This window comes from Adiantum capillus-veneris, chromosome 13, assembly GCF_014529385.1.
Source record: "Adiantum capillus-veneris isolate H3 chromosome 13, ASM1452938v2, whole genome shotgun sequence".
Taxonomy (NCBI): domain Eukaryota; kingdom Viridiplantae; phylum Streptophyta; class Polypodiopsida; order Polypodiales; family Pteridaceae; genus Adiantum; species Adiantum capillus-veneris.
Window position 1 is genome coordinate 65,600,942 of NC_140943.1, and position 19,871 is coordinate 65,620,812.

The 19,871-nt window shown below is 43.4% G+C and overlaps 1 protein-coding gene and 1 pseudogene across 8 annotated transcripts in view; one reads left to right on the forward strand and one right to left on the reverse strand.

Moving 5' to 3' along the window:
* Positions 1-681: 681 nt before the first annotated feature.
* Positions 682-19,871, reverse strand: part of LOC147444167 (uncharacterized) — an 84,287-nt gene continuing 65,097 nt past the window's right edge. For 2 of the 8 annotated variants that reach the window (XM_086526879.1, XM_086526875.1), the window contains 2 exons: positions 2,225-2,302; positions 682-990 (listed from right to left, as the gene is read on the reverse strand). In XM_086526879.1, coding sequence (XP_086383005.1) covers positions 899-990; positions 2,225-2,302 — 170 coding nt within the window. In that variant the 3' untranslated portion in view covers positions 682-898. Of the gene's footprint in view, positions 1,143-1,478; positions 2,069-2,224; positions 2,303-19,871 lie in introns of those variants that run through there. The other 6 variants (XM_086526878.1, XM_086526874.1, XM_086526877.1 and 3 more) reach the window with 3 other exon arrangements.
* Positions 6,760-12,922, forward strand: LOC147444168 (uncharacterized; annotated as a pseudogene).

The following is a 19,871-nucleotide window of genomic DNA, read 5'->3' on the forward strand; positions in this document are numbered from 1 at the left end:
GGTTGGTATGCGAGTATAAATAAACTTGTGTTGATTTATGTGAAAAGGATTTGATTCTTAAAATATGAAAAGTTAACTTTTAATTGACAGCAAATGGAAATTACAAATACTGTGTTGTCGATGTAGGCATTTGATATATTCATAAAAAACTCTATCTATATATGTCAACAGAGATATATGTTATTGATAAACTTCATAAAGAGGATACATACTCATCCCCCTCCAATGCATCTCTTAAAATACCGCTTAAAATACATGGAAAATAGTGTGATTTTGCAAAAATATTGGCTAGTATTGTAAAATTTCCAGCTCAGATTTGTCTTGGAGGGATTTTTGTATGTTTGTGAAAATGATTTTTCCCGAACCTGCCTTACAATAACTAACTCTAGGAAACTTTATTACATACATAGTAAAACTATCTTTTGACTTTCTACCGACATTCGACTTACATGTTTTGAATATTCATCTTTAAATATTCTATCCGGCCTTCATGTTTTCATTTTTCATGTTTTAAAACTTTTCTCAAATGTCACACACCACTAAGAACGATAAAATGAGAACGTCATAAATTAATGGAAAAAAACATTGAGTATAAAAAAAAACACATAGCTATCATGGTACAAAAGTGTGTTATAGAAGACTCCAAAGTCATTTAGCTTTCCAATAACTTTAGGCACGTTAAGGTAAGGGAAATGAAATGTAAAAGTTAATGGGTCACTCACAAGCTCAAAGCTTTTGAATGAAGCTATGGCCATTGGCTACAAACGTTATGATCTATCTAGATGTGATGATGATAAGTACGACTTTCTGATCGAAAAATCCAATTGAGGTCTAGTAATAATGACACTGCTGTTTGCTAGAATATACATTACATGCATCAATTTGCACCACAATCGAATCAATCTGTCAAAAGATCTGTGCTTATGTCTTCAGGCACAAGAAGGGCCTCATGGTGACTTCCAAGTTTTGCTCCATCATGCATTGAGTGATCTACAATCAATCAGCATGGACATCGCTAATCACAAATTCTAATGGCCCTCAACAATATTATGAAACAATCAAAAGATCTGTGCTTATGTCTTCAGGCACAAGAAGGGCCTCATGGTGACTTCCAAGTTTTGCTCCATCATGCCTTGAGTGATCTACAATCAATCAGCATGGACATCGCTAATCACAAATTCTAATGGCCCTCAACAATATTATGAAACAATTAATATCAATTTGTGCTACATTGCTGATCTGCTCTTTTCAAAGAAAAATCTTGGGAAGTGCACATTCAAAAATGTTAACCCAAAAACTCGGTAGGTATAACACGCGAGTTCAAAATAAGGGGTATTTAATATGGCAAAAATTTTAAACTTTAACAAGGTTACATTTACAAAAATAAGGGGTATTTAATATGGCAAAAATTTAAACTTTAACAAGGTTACATTTACAAAAGGTGTTTTTAAATTGCATTTTGGGAAAAAACAGATAAGTTTCTTGAGAGAATGGGGTTGTTTTATTACCAAACATGTGTACTTTTCAATCCCCCTTGATAGCACATGATAAAGATGATTTCTGACAAGTCGTTATCCCCCCCTCCCCCCCGCCCTCGTTTATAAGTGACACGGGGTGTCACTCATGTGATCTACGGCATGGGCGAGTTTTCGGCCGGGCGGGGGGCTTTGGGCCGTCGGATCAACGTAGCAAGGGGGGGGGGGGGGAGGGGCAGAGTTTTGTAGTACTGTACTCAAATAAGCAAGCGCCTCCCTTAAAGATTCACTCCAGCCATAGGTTGCCAGACGGCTACCACGTTACGACTTCACCCTAGTCACTGACCAAGAATTAGGGAAATGGACAAATAATGCTAGGATGCTCATCCATTATCCTACAAATTACAGGTTTGTCAATCTGATCAACCAGCCGATACTTAGTAGCTCTCCACAGCCAGCAGTCCTGGATGGACTTCATACTCTCGCCAGACCCGAACCCAGCAACATGCCTAAACAGATGGTGATGACCCTTGTCCCTCTTGTTATTAGCTGCTCCATTCAAAAACCAAGGCCTTGTTAAAACTCTGTGTTCCCTGTGACATCAATAAGCAATAGCTACTTCCAGCTTAACCATATTGAACACTAAAAATGCACCAAACAAAGATCTTCCTGCAATACACTCAAAATTCACCAAATAAAGATCTTCCAAGGATCCAAGACAGAGACTCTTTACAAAACAGAAAACTCACAAGCATGTCCAGTTGATCCTTTGGCAGCCTCAAAGGAACTTCCCCTGAAATCAGCTCCCGAAGTCTTCGATCGATACTCTGCAATATACACAGGTGAGAAAGAAATCAGAAAGGCTGTCTTTTATCTTCCCTATGCCTCAAATACACATTTCTCAGAGAGAATCCCAGACTGCATTTTGCTGGATCTCTCACAATTAAGCACACTAGTAAATTTTTCCAAAAAGGGTGTTCTTGGGTAGAGCCTGATAGTGAGAGTTAAGATGTAGCTCAGTGCCTCAAGTCTACCAGTTTCAGGAGTAAAGCCCGGTTCTTGAACACTTGTGCTCCAAAAAAGTAAGTGTTTAAAATATTAGCTTTCATTGATCTTACGGTAGTAGAGATCCCCTTTTCACACTTAGATTTGGTAACAACAGTAGCAATAAGCACCCCTTCATGAGGGCTGCTAGATGGTAGACTATTCGCCAGATGGGTTTTGACACATGCACCTCATAATATGATGGAAAGCATGCTATCAATCTTACTATGTCATCATTCATTCATTTCATACAATCAAAATGAAAATCCGTTTGTAGTATCTTCAATCCCTGCAATCAAGGATTCAGTCTGTCTATTACATCTTTCATATCCAAATGTATCTCTGAATTCTTCGGTCTGATGGTGATCTGTTGGTCTCGAGATTTTAAAAGCTCCACTGTAGAAATCCCACTCGGCCTGCAAATCTTAAACATGGAATTCAAGAGATCTGATTAAAGGAGTGGAAGGGAAACAGGAACCACTAGCCATCTGTGCTTCATTTTAGTTATCTTTGGCATACCCATCAATGCCCAATCTCTCTACCAATTGTGAAGCATTAAAATTCATCCTGGATCAAATAGGATAGGTACCTCCCGGTCTTGAATCTTGCCCTAAGCTTTGCAAGGTTCACTAGGAGGTTCCTATCCGGCAAGCGATCAATCTAATTGAGGGATGTGGTTTCTTAGGGTTGGGCATTGGCAATCGAAGAAGTTTGCAATTTTTTGTAGGGAGATCGCGAGATACATGCACTTCGTTTCAAAGCTATATAGGGCCATTCCTTCAAGGGTCAAGCACTTGTAATTGTTATTAGAAGAAACCCACTGGCCAACTGAACGGGGTGGTGAAACATTGCAAACAATACCACAACTGAACTTAAACACCAAACTGAACTTGGAGATAACACTTGGATCAAGACACAGAGGAGCGAAGTGCCCTCTCACAAGCACTCGACCCTCAGCAGGTGCCCCTTGCGGTATTTCTTCTTATACTAGTGACATATTGCAGTTACAATGGTTCTGTAAGCCCACTTACAACATCTGTGCACAATTGAATTGGAGGCCTGGCCTTAAATTTATAGACCCAGGTGACCCCAAAATCTACTAAAAGCATCCACTATTTACAAACTAGCCCTGAAAGCAACAGAGCCAATAATCCCTGCTGGGATTTCAAGAGAAGCCTGCATAGGGAAACCTGCCACATCAAGTGTAGATTTGCCACGTCACGGACTACCACATCATCAATCTGCATAGCTAAGCCACATTAACTGTTACGTCCCAAACATCAGGATGGGCGTCTACAGTTGTGTTCGGCCAGTGTGAACCTGGCCGTTTGGTTATGAAGTCCTATAAATAGGACTTGAGCCTCATTGGTGAGACATCTTGTGTGATCACCGCACTTGGACTCTTGGCCCTTGGCAGCTCTATCCATACACCCGTTATGGTGTGGGCTTGGTGGTAAGGGACACCGGCCCTTGCAGTACAGGGGTGAGCCCGTATTGGCTCTATGGCTGGGAGGTAAGCCTGATGTCCACTCACTTTGTGTGTCTAGGTGTGAGTTTGGCTTGTCATGTCATGTGTGCAGATGGATCAGGCGAGGGACCACCATTGATTGGTATTAGAACCTCCTTCCTGCTCGTATGCACGACATGGCAACGTGCACAAAACCACTAGAGGTCATGGGATCGCGATGGCCCAGCCTGACAGGTTCTCCCAACTCTCGCATAGGGTGGTATGGGACGCTACTAGCAAGAGAGGAGGGCAAGGGGGGCACATGCTAGCCGGTGGTGGGAATCATCTAAAGTCCTTTTCCACGGATTCTCCTGTATGGAATGTTGATGGACAGTGACAGTCACATGGATGTTCAGTATGTCTTTGTTTTGCCTCTCCACTGCCAATGATCGCATGAGGGTGTCCTGGAGAGCTGCCACTCTAAGGACATGGCAGCCCCTCCGTATGCAATCGGTGAGAGGTCTTCTCGTACATGGAGCATGTCTTATTGGTATTCATGGCAGAGGAGTAATTTCTTATTCAGTGCGGGGGGCAACTCCCTTCGTTAGAATGGTACCCCTGGTGGACACAGTGGCTGAGGTACTCGGCCCATGGTTTAAAATTCTGCTGGCTGCTGTATACGCTGCAGATAGAGGGGGCAGCGTGAGGCCGTATCTTGCGTGTTTTGAGGCCAGAAAAGTTGTATACGAAGCAAACCAAGTGTGAATTTTCACGCATCTCGGTCGATGGCATTCCTCCGGAATGACAAGAGGAACATTTTATTACTCTGCCGCTAAGTCAACTCGGCAACCGATTGAGATATTTTTAGACCGGTAGGTGCAAAGCGGGAAACCATGCATGAGTGCCACTTCGCACTTTTTTGGTACTTGCCAGTTTGAGAGTGAGAGAGGGCGTTAAAATCAAGCGCTGGGCTCTTTCTGCGAGTGTGGTGGATTGCAACAGGTACGAAAGCTATTGACTGCTCCGTTTCCCTGTTCTCTATGCACTGGAGGTTGAGCTTGCTCCCTCTAGGTCACCTCTACCTCTATTATATAGTGGTAATGCCCCACTAGAGGGCTAATCATTTGACATAATGTACAGCTGTGTGTTTTCAATGCTAGAATTCCGAGGCAAGAGCCTCATTGATTAGGAGCAGGAGTAGCTAACTGCTACTCCAAAGCAGGAACGCAAGAGAGAAATAACCTCTCTGATTAGGCACTAATTTCAGCTCTATATCAGTGCTCAATTTGGACTGTTTTGCACTCAGAACATGGCCCAAGATACAGGGGACAGTACAGGGATTGTTTAGAGTTGAAAACAGGTCATAACCAGAGATTATAGCAGTCTGAAATTGACTGTTTCGGGCTCCTTTGAGTGGGTTTTGATCAATGAAAGCGTTTCCCCACCTGAGATATTGTTTAAAGCTTGCAATAGAACCGTTATGTTGCCAAAGTCCAGTCAGAACAGGTGAAAATCAGCAAATAACAGGTTCTGAATTCTGGAAATCCCTATCTTTGTAATTTTCCTCTTGTTAATAATAAAAAAATACCGCACGGGGCGCCGGAGTTCGGGGCCAATCTGGTGTTGAATGAGGAAGTGAGATTTGAAGTCTGTGTGTGAATGAAAAGTCCACGTATTTAGTTGATAGAATCACCGTTTTATGAGACCATAGACCGGTTTTATGGTTCCATGGACGGGATTTGAACTCTTTCCTTAAAGAGTCTAACAAAGACAGTCTTGGGTGAACAGGATATACACATAGACAGTTTACAGGTGAAAGATTACGCTAATCTTTCTTTGAATACCTTAAGACTTGCTTCAGCCAGAGTTGCAGCTATGGTAGATAAAGGAAAAGGCAAGCTTCCTCTGGACTGAAGTCTCACAATTGGCACAAGATGTTATAGGTAATTCTTCAGTGTTTATGTTGTCCCTCATATTGTGTATGACTAAAATAGTATCTTATCTTAATCTTTTGAAATTGTAGTTCCTTTTTCCTCTTAAGTATGTGCAGGTGCAGGGACAAGAAAGTGAGGGAAGCTATTTTCATACTCAATGAGTTATTAAGGTACATCATATCTCTATTTCATGAAAATATTCTATGTAGACTAAATCCTCAACATGCACTCAGTGTAATCTTCTAGATTATTTTGTAGATGTGTAAGCTTTAAATATATAAAAATAAACACCATCCCTGGAGCTCAAATGCTTGTCATGGAAACAATGTGTGCCATTAATGATGCATTTCCTTGATCCATTCTTATTAGTCAAGTCCACGTGCTAGTTCATATGGTTGAGGAGAGAACCATATGTAGAGTATTCCTCTTCAACTCGTAGATGGCAAGTGCACAGGTGTTAGCATCTGCCTTGACAGAGCGTGTGCCACAGCCTAATATGACTCTTGAAGAGCAAGAATAGGAAGATCTGTTTACTGCACAACTCATGAGCATGGTTGGCACATTTGAACAGCTTGTCAAGAGTCCCAGAATGAAGAAGTTAATGAAATCACACAAAGAGGATTCACAAGTTGAATCGTCTCATCATGCCACAGACAGATTGAAAGAATAGATTCCTCCTATTGTAGAGTATGTTGAGAAGACACCAACAGTGGCAACAGGTCCAGTGTAAGAAGCTACACAGGCACAAGACCCAGCAGTGAATGGTCAAGGGATTAATGCACAATTGCTTATGCCGACCATTTCTACTTAGATTGCTGCCCAACCTGGATACTTTGGTGGTGGGTCAATTTTTCAGGCCATGGCAAGGCAACCCACTAGTTTTCCAGGATTCATGCCAAGAGGGTCACCGGGAATGTCGCCTACTGAGGCAGCGAACCCTCTTTATGCCAACATCGGTGTACAGCCAGGACATCAGACCTTCTACAGTCCAGTTTTGATGCATGCACCACCTGTTAGCATGGCTGAAATTCCTCAGCCCACTGAGCATTTGGCAGCAAAGACTAGTGAGGTCAGTGGAGAGAAGAAGATGCCTAAGGATTTGCCATTCTTACTACCACCAGTCTACGATCACTTGACACCTCAGAGCGTAAAGGCTAAGGACTATAAGGAAGGTGGGCGAGACTTTTAGTGGTATGCAGGACAAGTTGAAAGCTTTGACTTTTATTCAACACTTCGATGTCGCATACTCTGGAGGTAATTTCTGTCACAAACTGGTGACATGGCATGCCTAGACACACACGCAGCAGGGGACAGTTTCCGGAAATTGCGCTGCATTGCTGACGTGGCAGTCCGTATGGTGCTGACGTGGCAGGGCCGGAAATCACGCTGACATGCTGTATCAATTTTCACAAATCACGATGATGCTTTTTTTTTTAAAGCTCTTTGGGATCAGTTGCTTTTGGAGCAATTGCTTTATTTTAAAAGCTTTTAAAGCTTGAATGCTTTTGAGTTTAATTGCTTTTGGGGCTTTGCTTTTGGTAACCCTTGTAAGAATAAAAGAGCCCTCAGGGCCTCACTCTTGAGAGCATCTGGACGCAGAGTCTGAGAGCAGAGGTTCCTGCAAGAGTTGTACTTTGCTCAAAGATTAATATAAAAGAAATACCAAAAGGGGCGCTAGTCTTTGGGGCCAATCTCTCTTGGCACGAACTACGCCGGGCCGTGTCGACCAAATTGAACTGTGATTTTAAAGTTGTGAGTCTGAGAGCAGAGGTTCCTGCGAGAGTTGTACTTTGCTCAATGATTAATATAAAAGAAATACCGAAAGGGGTGCCAGTCTTTGGAGCCAATCTCTCTTGGCACGGAACTGCGCCAGGCCGTGTCGACCAAATTAAATTGTGATTTTAAAGTTGTGAATTATTTTAAGTGATTCTCTCTCATCTCGCGGTAGAATCTTGACTTGGAGTGTCCAAGTTTGTTACAATTTCAGTCTCCTAAGGTGCCGAAGGCAACAACGTTTTTCAGGGGTAATGCTTTACAACGGACCTCACCCTTAATGCAAGGATTAGCATGTGCTACTTGGGTCCAGTTCAAACAGCAATTCTCATTTGCTTGACTGACAAACACATTCGCAGTAGATGTCATGACAGCACGGCACAAGCTGGATGCAGCAAATTGTGCAAATCTAGAAGAGTATCAAAGAAATTTTGGGATGCACTCTTACAAGTTACTTCATACAGGAAAGTGCAACTATCAGAGCAGATTGAGAAATACTGTTGTGGTTTTCCCAAAGAAATTAGAGACTACTGCATTAAGACCAATGTTGCAAACATGACTCAGATGATTGAGAATGCAAACATGGCTAATGCACTTTTGCAAGGAGGTCAGGTGGATTCAAGAGTACTGCCAAGGAGCCACAGGGCAAACAAGATACAAGCAGCAAAGATCTTTTAAGGAAAGAAGACCTTTCAGGAACAGCGTCAGAAACTCTTCAGACAGAAGAGGCCTTTACTTGGAAAGTCATATGAAGAAAGAAAGGCTCTAATGAAAGCTGGAAAATGCTTCATTTGCGAAGAAAAAGGGCATATTGCTTCAAAGTGTCCACAGCAACAGCATAAGGATGCGGAGGATAAAGATGCACCGCCAAAGAAGAAGACAATGTCGAGTGTAGGTTTAGTACCTGGCATGGTTGGTGATCAGCCATGTATTGATGCTTCAGAGTCATGCAGAGCTTGGGGCAAGATCAGAGATTCTACAGTACTTATTTTCCTTAATCCTGGAGCTTTTATTACACCGACATTGGCAGCCAAGCTAGGAATACGTCCTGAAGAAATGGGACCAGTTGGACAGGCTGATTTGGCATGCCCTGGGCATTCTGAACCTGTCACCCCCATACTTGGAAAACTCCCTTTACACATTCAGAGTTATGTGGACACAGAGGAGTTTCATGTTATGCCTTTGGAAGGCTATGATGTTCTGTTAGGCATACCTTGGTGCCACAGGAAGCATGTTGTTTTGGATGTCTTCAACAGAACAATCACTCTTGTACATAGAGGCAAGACTCACACCCCGGATGTAAAGCTAAAAGGGGAGTGTCCCAATAGTTTCTGCTTGTGCTATTACTTCAGTATTGAAAAGTCATCTTTTTGCATACTTGGTTTTTGTAAAGCAAGTTAATGAAGTTGAAAATGATTTGTCTGCACTAGATGAAAGTAGGACTTTCTTGGATAAATTCAGTTATGGTTTTTCAAATTCCTTCCCAGGAGAGTTACTCCCTGAGAGGCCTGAAGATCCTACTTAAGATCTCGTCCCAAGGCCTAGTCCGCCCAATAGACCACCGTACAGGGTTAGTACAGCACAGCAGAAAGAGATAATGACGCAGGTTAATGAGCTATTAGAGAAGGGTTTAATTCAGCCCTGTGTTATTAGTTCAGAAGAGGGACGGTTCTTAGTGAATGTGTATAGACTACGGAGCCTTGAACAAGAATACAATCAAGAATAGGTTTTCTATTCCTCGAATAGATGACATTCTTGATCGATTGCAGGGAGCGGGAATATTTAGCAGGATAGATTTGAAAAGTGGATACCATCTGATTAGAATAAGGCCCGACGATATTCACAAGACTGCTTTATTCATAAGACTGCTTTTAGAACTACCTTTGGTCTCTACGAATTCTTAGTGATGCCGTTTAGATTGACCAATGCTCCTGCCACATTTAACAAAATGATGGACAGAATCTTTCGTCCACACAGAACCTTTGTAGGCACATTCTTTGATGATATGATTATCTTTTCAAGGAATGAAGAGGAGCACAGACCGTCGAGTGGCAGTGGACTGACAAAGAGAAATCAGCATTTAGATGCCTGAAAATCAAAATGACTACATATCCAATGCTTGTTTTGCCAGATCTGTCTAAGTCATTTGTAGTGCAGTGTGATGCATGTGGAAACAGCATTGGTGATGTCTTGATGCAGAATGGCCGAGTTGTGGCATATCAGAGTAGTGTACTCTCTGACACTGAAAAGACTTATCAGGTTTATGAGAAAGAATTGTTGGCTGTAATCCATGCACTTTTCACTTGGAAGCACTATTTGCTTGGGGTTGACTTTGTAGTGCGAACGGATCACCAGACTCTCAGATACTTTCTCACACATCACAAAAACACATGCGCTGGGCAAATTTTCTGTCAATGTTCCATTTTCAGATAGTGCATGTCAAAGGCAAGAAAAATGTGGTTATTGATGCTGTTTCAATTTCTTAGCATCGGGAACTTGATGATATGAAAGAGCAGTATGCAACTAATGAAGATCTTTCTAGAAAATATGAACAGCTGATCACGGACAACATCATGATCATTACGTTCTTAAAGATGGCTTTATCATGATGCATGGCCGACTATGCGTTACAGAGCCACTAAGGCCAAAAGTTATGCTTGAAAGTCATGCTCCACTGTATGCTAGACATCGTGGCACTGATGCTACTGTCAAAGCGGTAGAAACTTTCTTTTATTGGCCAGTTTTGAGATCAAATGTGGATGCATATGTCAGATCTTGCCTAATATGCCAAAAGGTCAAGTTTGACAGACAAAAGGCACCAGGCTTATTGCAACCGCTGCCTATTCGAGAGAGGCCATGGGAAAGTATTGCCATGGACTTCATTTTTTATCTTCCAAGAATAACTACAGGGAATGATGGAATCTGGACAATCATTTGCAGATTCAACAAGCAAGCACATTTCATTCCCGTCAGAAAGAAGATTGAGCCAAAACACGTGGTTAAGATATTCATGCAGAAATCTTCAAGTACCATGGAATGCCACAGTCACAGAGACCCAAGAATGACTAGCTTGTTTTGGAAATCATTGTTTAAGAACATGGGCACTACTCTAAAGTTCTCGTCTTCTTTTCATCCACAAACAGATGGATAGTCTGAAGAAGCGCACTCTACTTCTTGGATCTGCTGAAGTGCTATGTTTCAGAGCATAAGGCATCTTGGGAGCATTACTTACCGCTGGTAGAGTATGCTTACAACAATACAGTGCATTCCTCTACTGGCAAAGCACCTTTTGAAATAGTTGAAGGTGGAAAGAAAATGCCTCCCATTTTGCAAACAAAGAACAAGATATTTGAAGCGGATCGTTATGTGGAAGGATGGCAAGAAGCTTACAAAAAGGTCAAGTATGCCTTAGAAAAGTCACAAGCTAAACAGAAAAGAGCTGCTAACAACATCGTCGAGAGCTCTTCTTTAAAGAGAACGATTGAGTCTTGCTGCGTTTTGAAAAGGCACGACTGAGAAAGAGGAAGGAGAAGAGATGGTTCAAGAAGAACAGCGTGAAGTCGAGGAATTAGATGAAATTCTAATTCCTTATCAAATTCTCAGCCTACAAAGATAGGAGAGTCAAAGGTCAAGTTGCAAGACGATTTTTGGTGAAGTTCAAGAACTATTCACGAATGGATTCCAAAGGGATGGACGAGGTTGAACTGGCCGATTCGCTTCAGTTGTTGCAACCTTACAAAGAGGCTTTCCAATTGAAATCTACAGTGACATGAAATGCTTTTTGAAGCAATGTACATTATGTATTGTACAATTGTATGGTGCACTTCGTTTGATAATGTACAGAATTAGACTTGACATGTGTTGTCATCGAATGAAATTCTAGTGTTTTGAAGTTGTATTTGTTACACTTCAATACAATGGTTATACATGTTGTGGCACTGTGTTGCATCCGGAAGCATGTATATGAAAGGCTCCAAGTAAGCATATTTGACTACATTTATGTGAGGCTTTAACTTGCAATGGCACAAATGGTAGTAGGGAATTCCTATCATCGCCCAGTGTCATTTGTCAGCAAGAGATACCTGCAATGACACAAATAACCCGAGGAATCTTGTTATCGTCCGGTGTCATCCGTTAGCATGTGTGGCTTGCAATCGAGGTCGCTTGCTTCTTTCAAGAGGGGGGTATGTCACCAGATGGTGATTTTTTGCGATTGCTTTCTCTATTTACATATATAGCTATATATTTTTCTCCTTCTTTTGCTGCTGTTGTTTTCCCTCAATTTTCTTGGATTAAGCTTGGACCGTTACATGGCCAGAGAAGACGGCCATTGGGACATTGGACTAATGGTTTGTCTTAACCTGAGAATTGGCACTAAAGAAGTAGATTGACAGTGGATCAGGACCATATGCTTGGCCAATAGAAAAGGTGCAAGATAGAATGTCTGACCGGACATGAAAGTGCACTCCTGTGAGTGGACACCGACTTGAAGTCACTGTATCTGTGCCACATTGCATTTTTAGAAGCGGTCACAGTGTGAAAGATGGTCAAAAGACTCGAGGGATTGCAATGGAAGTGATCCCTAAAATTCAGGGAGTTACTATTTTTGGACTCGTGGCATTAGCTCCGGAATGACAAGAGGAACATTTTATTACTCTACCGCTCAGTCAACTCAACAATCAGTTGAGATATTTTTAGACCGGTAGGTACAAAGCGGGAAAACCATGCATGAGTGCCACTTGGCACATTTTTTGGTACTTTCCAGCTTGAGAGTGACAGAGAGCGTTAAAATCAAGAGCTAGGCTCTTTTTGCGAGTGTGGTGGATTGCAACAGGTACGAAAGCTATTGACTGCTCCCTTTCCCTGCTCTCTATGCACTGGAGGTTGAGCTTGCTCCCTTTAGGTCACCTCTACCTCTATTATATAGTGGTAATGCCCCACTAGAGGGCTAATCATTTGACATAATGTACAGCTGTGTGGTTTCGATGCTAGAATGTCGAGGCAAGGGCCTCATAGATCAAGAACAGGAATAGCTAACTGCTACTCCAAAGAAGAAACGCAAGAGGGTAATAACCTCTCTGATTCAGCACTGATATCAGCTCTGAATCAGTGCTGAATTTGGACTGTTTTGCACTCAGATTACTGCCAGAATGGCGGGCAACATACAGGGGGCAGTACAGGGATTGTTTAGAGTTGAAAACAGGTCGGAAAACAGGTCATATCCAGAGATTACAGCAGTCCGAAATTGACTGTTTCGGGCTTCTTTGAGAGGGTTTTGATCAATGAAAGCGTTTCCCCACCTGAAAGATTGTTCAAAGCTTGAAATAGTACCGTTATGCTGCCAAAGTCCTATCAGAACAGGTCAAATCAGTAGATAACGGGTTATAAATTCTAGAAATCCCTATCTTTGTAATTTTCCTCTTGTTAATAATAAAGAAATACCGCAAGGCGTGCCAGACGTCGGGGCCAATCTGGTGTTGAGTGAGGAAGTGAGATTTGAAGCCTACGTGTGAATGAAAAGTCGAGGTATTTTTTTTTCCAAGAAAAAGACCCTTCTATTAGTTAATGAAACTGCCCATAGGGCTACAACCACCTCTTCAAGAGAGGGCTACAACAACCATGATGGGGAGACTCTCCCAATGAAAAAACACCATATGTACAATGGGGCTAAATCAAGAGATGGGAGGAGGGAAAAGCCACACAGGTGGTCGGTAACGCCATCGGAGTACACCCTGGACCATGGTGTAGAAAGGCCCAGGACGCCAGAGTCGAAGGAAAGCCTCTTTGCCCCGCATGCGGTCGGAGCTGCCCTGTAGTCTCTCGAGCTGTCCTCTGAGAGTGTGGATTAGCTCTAGCCAAAGATCGCGAACAGTCTCTGCTGTTGGCACAGGGCGAGCCTCAAAGATGCGGAAGCAACGGGCCCACCAGATGAACCAGAGTGTCAAGCCACTGATGAGCTCCCAACACTCCTCTCTCTCTCATTGCACCACTCCTGTGGAGTAAGCTCTGTGTGGCAGGCTGGAGTGTAGGTCGCCCCCCCTGCATCACTATCATCATGCTGGTGGAAGATAGCTCAAACTAAAGTGCCGGGCCCGTGAGGGTGGACCAAGCCGCAGCTCCCCAAGTGTACTGTCGAGCCATGGAGAGAGCATGCATCAGCCGAAGAACACGAAGCCACACCTGCTGTGCCAAAGGACAGTCCCAAAGACAATGACGCTGACTCTCCACAAGATGGTCACAAGCTGCACATGCGGCCGAGAGACCACTATGCACTAGCCAGCTCCCAACTGTTGTAGCTCTGTGTGCGACCAGCCACTGAAACAAGGTGACTAGCCACTGAAACAAGGTGACTGAGGAATTCCGCGGGATTTCTTGCGCACGCTAAAAGTCGAGTCGACTAAAGGCCAATTCATCCCCTCCCGCAAACCACCTAACCTATAGGTTAGATGATCTATCTCAAAAGATGGAGAAACCCAGTAGAGTAGTTCTATGAGCATTCCACTTTCACGATAACTGGTATGGTAGCTTCGCAGAGTGGGTTCGATGATTCATCATCAAATTGTTGACAGAAATCAACGATCAACATTAAAAAGTACCCCACCCGGGTTCGGTTCATCAAGCTGTTATTTTCTTTTAATGGCGGAGGCAGAACAGGCGCAGTACGACAAGGAGTGGATTTGTAATCTTGGGGAAGGGAAGGGTTTGATTGCGTGCTTGACAAGGCTTTCGCACAACAACTTCTCTGGCGCTCTCTCCTCCATTGCGGCGTCCTTTCTTTCATGGCTTAACATTTCAAACAACAGCCTTTCAGGCAGCCTCCCGATGGGTATCGACCAATGCAGGACACTTAAACATCTTAACATTTCCTTTAATCAAGGAACTGGCGAAATACCTCTTAAAGCCTTCATATTATCTACCTTGAACATCACAACTGCCATAGCTGGTAGTTGCTCAGACCTAACTCTGTTAGATCTCTCTAAAAATTTTATAACAGGCCCAATTCCCACATCCCTCAGCTCCTGCCAAAGCTTGTGCCATGTCAACATCTCCTTGAACTCCTGGAAATATTCCCCCCATCTTCAACCAGCTAGTAAGCCTAGAGGTGCTTTTCCGTCTCCAAAAACAATCTCGCAGGCGCAATACTACCCGATTTTGGGGATTTTTTACACCAGCTTAAGAAGCTGGATCTTTCGGCAACAAGAAGAAACAAGATAATCCCAATTGCCGGATCTGCATAAGCTTGTATTGAGCTTCAACAAGTTCACGGGGCCTCTTCCTGCATCCCTCCCCAACTCCAGTAGGTTAAGGGTACTTGACCTCAGTGCAAATGCCTTCACAGGAAGTATTCTTGGCAAGATTTGTGGTCCTTTGCTCCGCAGATTGCTATTAGCAGACAATGATTTGTCTGGGGTGGTGCCCTTGGAGAGCTGCAGCAGCCTTGCTGCAATAGATGTCAGTTGCAACTTTATGACTTGCGCCTTCCCGACACCGCTACCGGCTATGCCTAACATGAGAGAGATGGTTATGTAGGGCAACTTTATTGAACAGGAAATCCCCGTTGACATCCGCGGCGCAACAAGGCAATTATGGCTACTGGCGCTCAACCTCAACCTTATCAACGGCACCATCCCGCCCACCCTCTCAAACTACAGCAGCCTAAAGTGGCTAACTATTTCAAATTCAAACAACCGTCTCACAAGTTACATTTCGCCAGAGCTGGGGCTTATGCCAAGAATCAATTTTTTGCATCTCAACAACAATTCATTGTCGGGCACAATACTGCCTACACTTGGGAACTCCAGGTATCTATCGTGGGTTGATCTCAGCGGCAACGAGCTAGATGGTGCCGGTGAGGTGGTTATGCGACACCGAAAGCTTTTTGTGGTAAGGAAAATATTTCATTATACTTTCTTTGGATTGAAGGGAGCTTTGAACTAAAATAAACTTTGGACTGAAGGGAACTCTTTCTCCTTGGACGGGAGAGAACTACCCTAGGCTAGGAAGCCACCTCACCTTAAATTGAAGGGAGCTAAGCTATTTAGTATCCTTTGGACCGAAGGAAGCTGGCAAGAAAGCTTTCCTTTGGTTTGGGAGCTACTTTTCTTTGGACTGAAGGAAGCTTTTGATGTCTTATCATGTTACTTCGGACTGAAGGGAGCTAAGCTATTTAGTATCCTTTGGACTGAAGGAAGCTGGCAAGAAAGCTTTCCTTTGGTTTGAGAGCTACTTTTCTTTGGACTGAAGGAAGCTCCTGATGCCTTATCATGTTACTTCGGATTGAAGGAGCTCTTTCATTGATGTCTTATTATGTTAATTTGGACTGAAGGGAGCTCTTTCATTGATATCTTATCCTGTTAATTTGGACGGAAGGGAGCTGCTCTCTTCTCTCTTGTTAGACTAAAATTAACTTACTTTTTATCCCATACCACAGAAAGCATCCTGCCCTTCTTTTGTGGTCCTTCTCTCAAGAAGTTGCTGCTTGCAGATAATGAATTGTATGGGGCAGTGCCCTTGGATGGTTTAACCTTGTCACATTAGATATCATAATTTTGTGAACAGAAAAGCCACTGCCCGTCTTGCCTTACCTGTAGGAAGGAGTGGGCCAATCTCATTTCATTGAGGGAGAAGACCTGACATCTGCTCAGCGACAAGCCAACTGTGGTTGCTGGTTCTCACCTTTTCAACGGCACGGCACAATTCTATCCACCTTGGCAAACTGCAGCTTAGAGTAGCTCGCTCTCCTCACAATCAACCTCTTTACATCACAGGCAGCATTCCTTTAGTGGTCTCATGCTGGCGAATCAATTACTTGCATCTGGGCCCTTGTCCGGCACCATCCCGCCCACCCTCTCAAACTGCAGCAGCCTAGAGTCGCTAACTATTTCAAACAACCGTCTCACAAGTGTAACATTTAATGGCCTAATAACTTGTGTGTCGCGGAAATTAGCATGAACATAGTGGGCATTTCATTAGAATAGATTCCTAATGAGAATTACAAGAGTGCTTGGGTGGAGAGAGCAACAAAAAGCATAACACCTAGTTAGATAGCATCAACAATACTTTCAAAAGAGAGAGAAATTAAGCTATTGACAACAGTTGAGGACCGGATTTGCATGGAGCCGGTCCCCCCTCCAAAAGGCTTTGTATTATGGTTTCTCCCATCAAGAGAGACATTGTACAATACAATTCTTTGTGTTCCTTCAAGACTAGCTAGTGCAATGAAGATGAAAGCTTCATGCACTAAGCAAAACACTTAGCAAACACAATTTAAATTACCCCCGGTCTCAGAACAAGGACCTCACACACCTTCGAAGATGGTGAGAGCTAGCAGGGTATGAGAGTAGATTGAGAGGAAGAAGGAGTATCTTACGAGAAAGATGTACATCTCCTCACGTAATCACTCATATTAGCATAGCTTAGCTTAGTAATTAGCTTGGTAGAGGAGATGAGCATGCATTGAAGCTTGGCTCTTGGTTGGATTTGCATCCACATGCCAAGAGTGTGTCGATGTAGGCTTCTATCTCACAAGCTTGGAGTAGGTGATGAGCTCTCCATTAAAGCTTGGGAAGAGATAGTCTTCTTTGCTTCACACATAGACTGTGTGTGAGTGTGTGTGTGATAATGCCTTGCAAAAATCAGCCCCCTCTCTCCCTTGGGCGAGCCCTCTTGCTATTTTCTCTTGCTATCTCCCCATTGGCCCTCCCCAAGTCAAGCCAATGATTATTAAGCAGCATAAGTGATAGCCTTTTGACATGTGTCCCCCTTTCCCCCTTTGTGAGAGCTTTAGGTAATTTAATAATTAAACTAGACTCTCATTGGACCCCTTTGCCTCCTGGCCAATAGGAATCAGACAAGCCATTGGGCTGCTGAATGCTCATTGGACCCCTTGGGAGACTGTCCAATAGTCATCTAGGAGACTTAATTCTCATTGATTCTTTTATTAAGTGTTTTTAAATTACTTAAACTAGATTTACTCTAGCCTAATTCTCATTGGTCCACCTCCAAGGCCATCCAATAGGAATTGGGCACACCTTGTGGGCATCTAGACTAGGGAGCTGACATGTGTCCCTAATTCCCTTTGTGTAAAGGGAGCCTGTGTGTGTGTGTGTGTGACTTTCTCCCTCATCCCCTACTCCCAAGGCTCGCCCCCTCCTATGTAGGGATTTGAAAAGACTTTTTGGTCACACACAAAGCATCCAATTTCCCCTAGGGTTGACCTTTGGACACAACCTTTGAATTTTGGAACCTTAGCATTTTGGAAGTCTTAATGGGCTGAACCTTAGGATCTTTTTAGCCCATTGTTGCACATGGCTCTTTTGCAGATGGCCCCCCCTTTGGATCCCTATTTTCCCTCCTTTGGATCCCTACTGTGGCCGGTCTGCTAGCTTAACCAATATTCTAGCTTTTTCTCCCCTGGCACTTCCCCATATTAAATGATCAGTTTAACATGAGAAATCATTTAGGAGAATTAGATATTGATTATTATGACATTACCTCTCTCTTGAAATCATAGTCGTCCTCGACTATGGTGTAGAGAACATAAAGCATATTCATGAGTCCTTTTCTTAGCGGGTAGAGGATCCCTATGTTACCCTACGACATCATTCCACAATGGATGACTAGTCCATTTGGCGCTTGGTAGTAACGCATAGTCTATTGCCATAGAGAAGATAACCATTTTGTAAAGTAAATGGTTCTTCTTTCTTCCCTAATGCAAGGGCAGAAATCACATCTCTAAAATCGGGATCAATAGCGTACTCATCTATCATTGAAGATAGATCATTGTGAGTTGCTATGGAAACCGCATTCACTCTCGGCCGTCTTGAGAGTGCATCAGCTACTTGATTATGCTTGCCAGCAATGTGAGCAATATGAAAATGAAATTACGAAAGGAAATTTGCCCACCTCATTTGTTTGTCGGAGAGCTTGGTCTGCGTCATGAAGTACTTAAGACTTTGGTGATCCGTTCGCAGAATGAAAGGAGTCCCCAATAAATAGTGCTTCCATGAGTCCAAGGCATGTAGAACTGCAAGGAGTTCTTTTTCGTATATGCCTAGAGCTTGCTCAACAGGGTCGAGCCTTCGACTCTCATAGTCTATGGCGTGTCCTTCTTGGAGCAAAACAGCTCCAAGGCAATCACCACAAGCATCACATTGAACCTCAAATGGCTTTCAGAGATCCGGTAGTGTAAGCACAGGTTGAGAGATAAGCTTTTCGAAAGCATTGTTCTCCTTAGCAGTCCATGTATATGTTGGAATTAGGGTTGCAGAGAAACACACAGCTTGGAGAAGACGAAGGAAGCTCAAGGCACACAATAGAGTGTGTTACTTAGTGTGCAATGGAAAGATGGATAGCCCTAGAGTGATGGGCGTATATACAATGCACGGGGGGAAAAACCTCCTAAAGAGGGAAAAAATGCCCCGGCGGTCCTAGTGTGTTCACACACATCACTACCACATGTATATGGTAACAAATCCCCCCTGGAGTGATGCGGTGAACGAAAGCTGGCACATGAGTAAAGGGAAGTGCCATGCCCTGAGGACAGGATCAGTCCACAAAGGGGAGTAAGCCCAAAGCTTTGCGGAAAGCTTCAAGCTTCTCACGAGACAATGCCTTTGTGAAAAGATCTGCAAGGTTGTCCTGTGTTGGCACATAAGCCAAGCTGATCTCTCCTGCTGAGAGCCTCTCCCTGACATAGTGGTAATGCACCTCAATGTGCTTTGTGCGAGCATGAAAAACTGGGTTCCTCGCAACTGCCAATGCGCTCTGACTGTCAGTGTAGATAGTGTTGGCAGTGTCCTGTCCAACACCCAAATCAGCCATAAGGCGTCTGAGCCATACACACTCAACCGTAGCTGTGAAGACAGCCCTGTACTGAGCCTCACAACTCGAAGTGGCCACAGTAGGTCGCTTCTTGCTCAACCATGATATACATGAACTGCCAAGCATGAAACAAAAACCACTTGTGGACACTCGCGTGTCAAAACAACCAGCCCAATCTGAGTCCGAAAAAGCATGTAAGTCCGGCGGCAATGATCCCCCCTTGGGATAAAACAAGCCAAGATGTAAAGTGCCACTAAGGTAGCGGAAAATCCTCTTGACAGCCTGCCAATGCTTAGACCCTGGGCTATGCATAAATCTGCTGACCTGTGAGACTGCAAACTGAATATCCGGCCTCGTGTTGCAGACATAAATGAG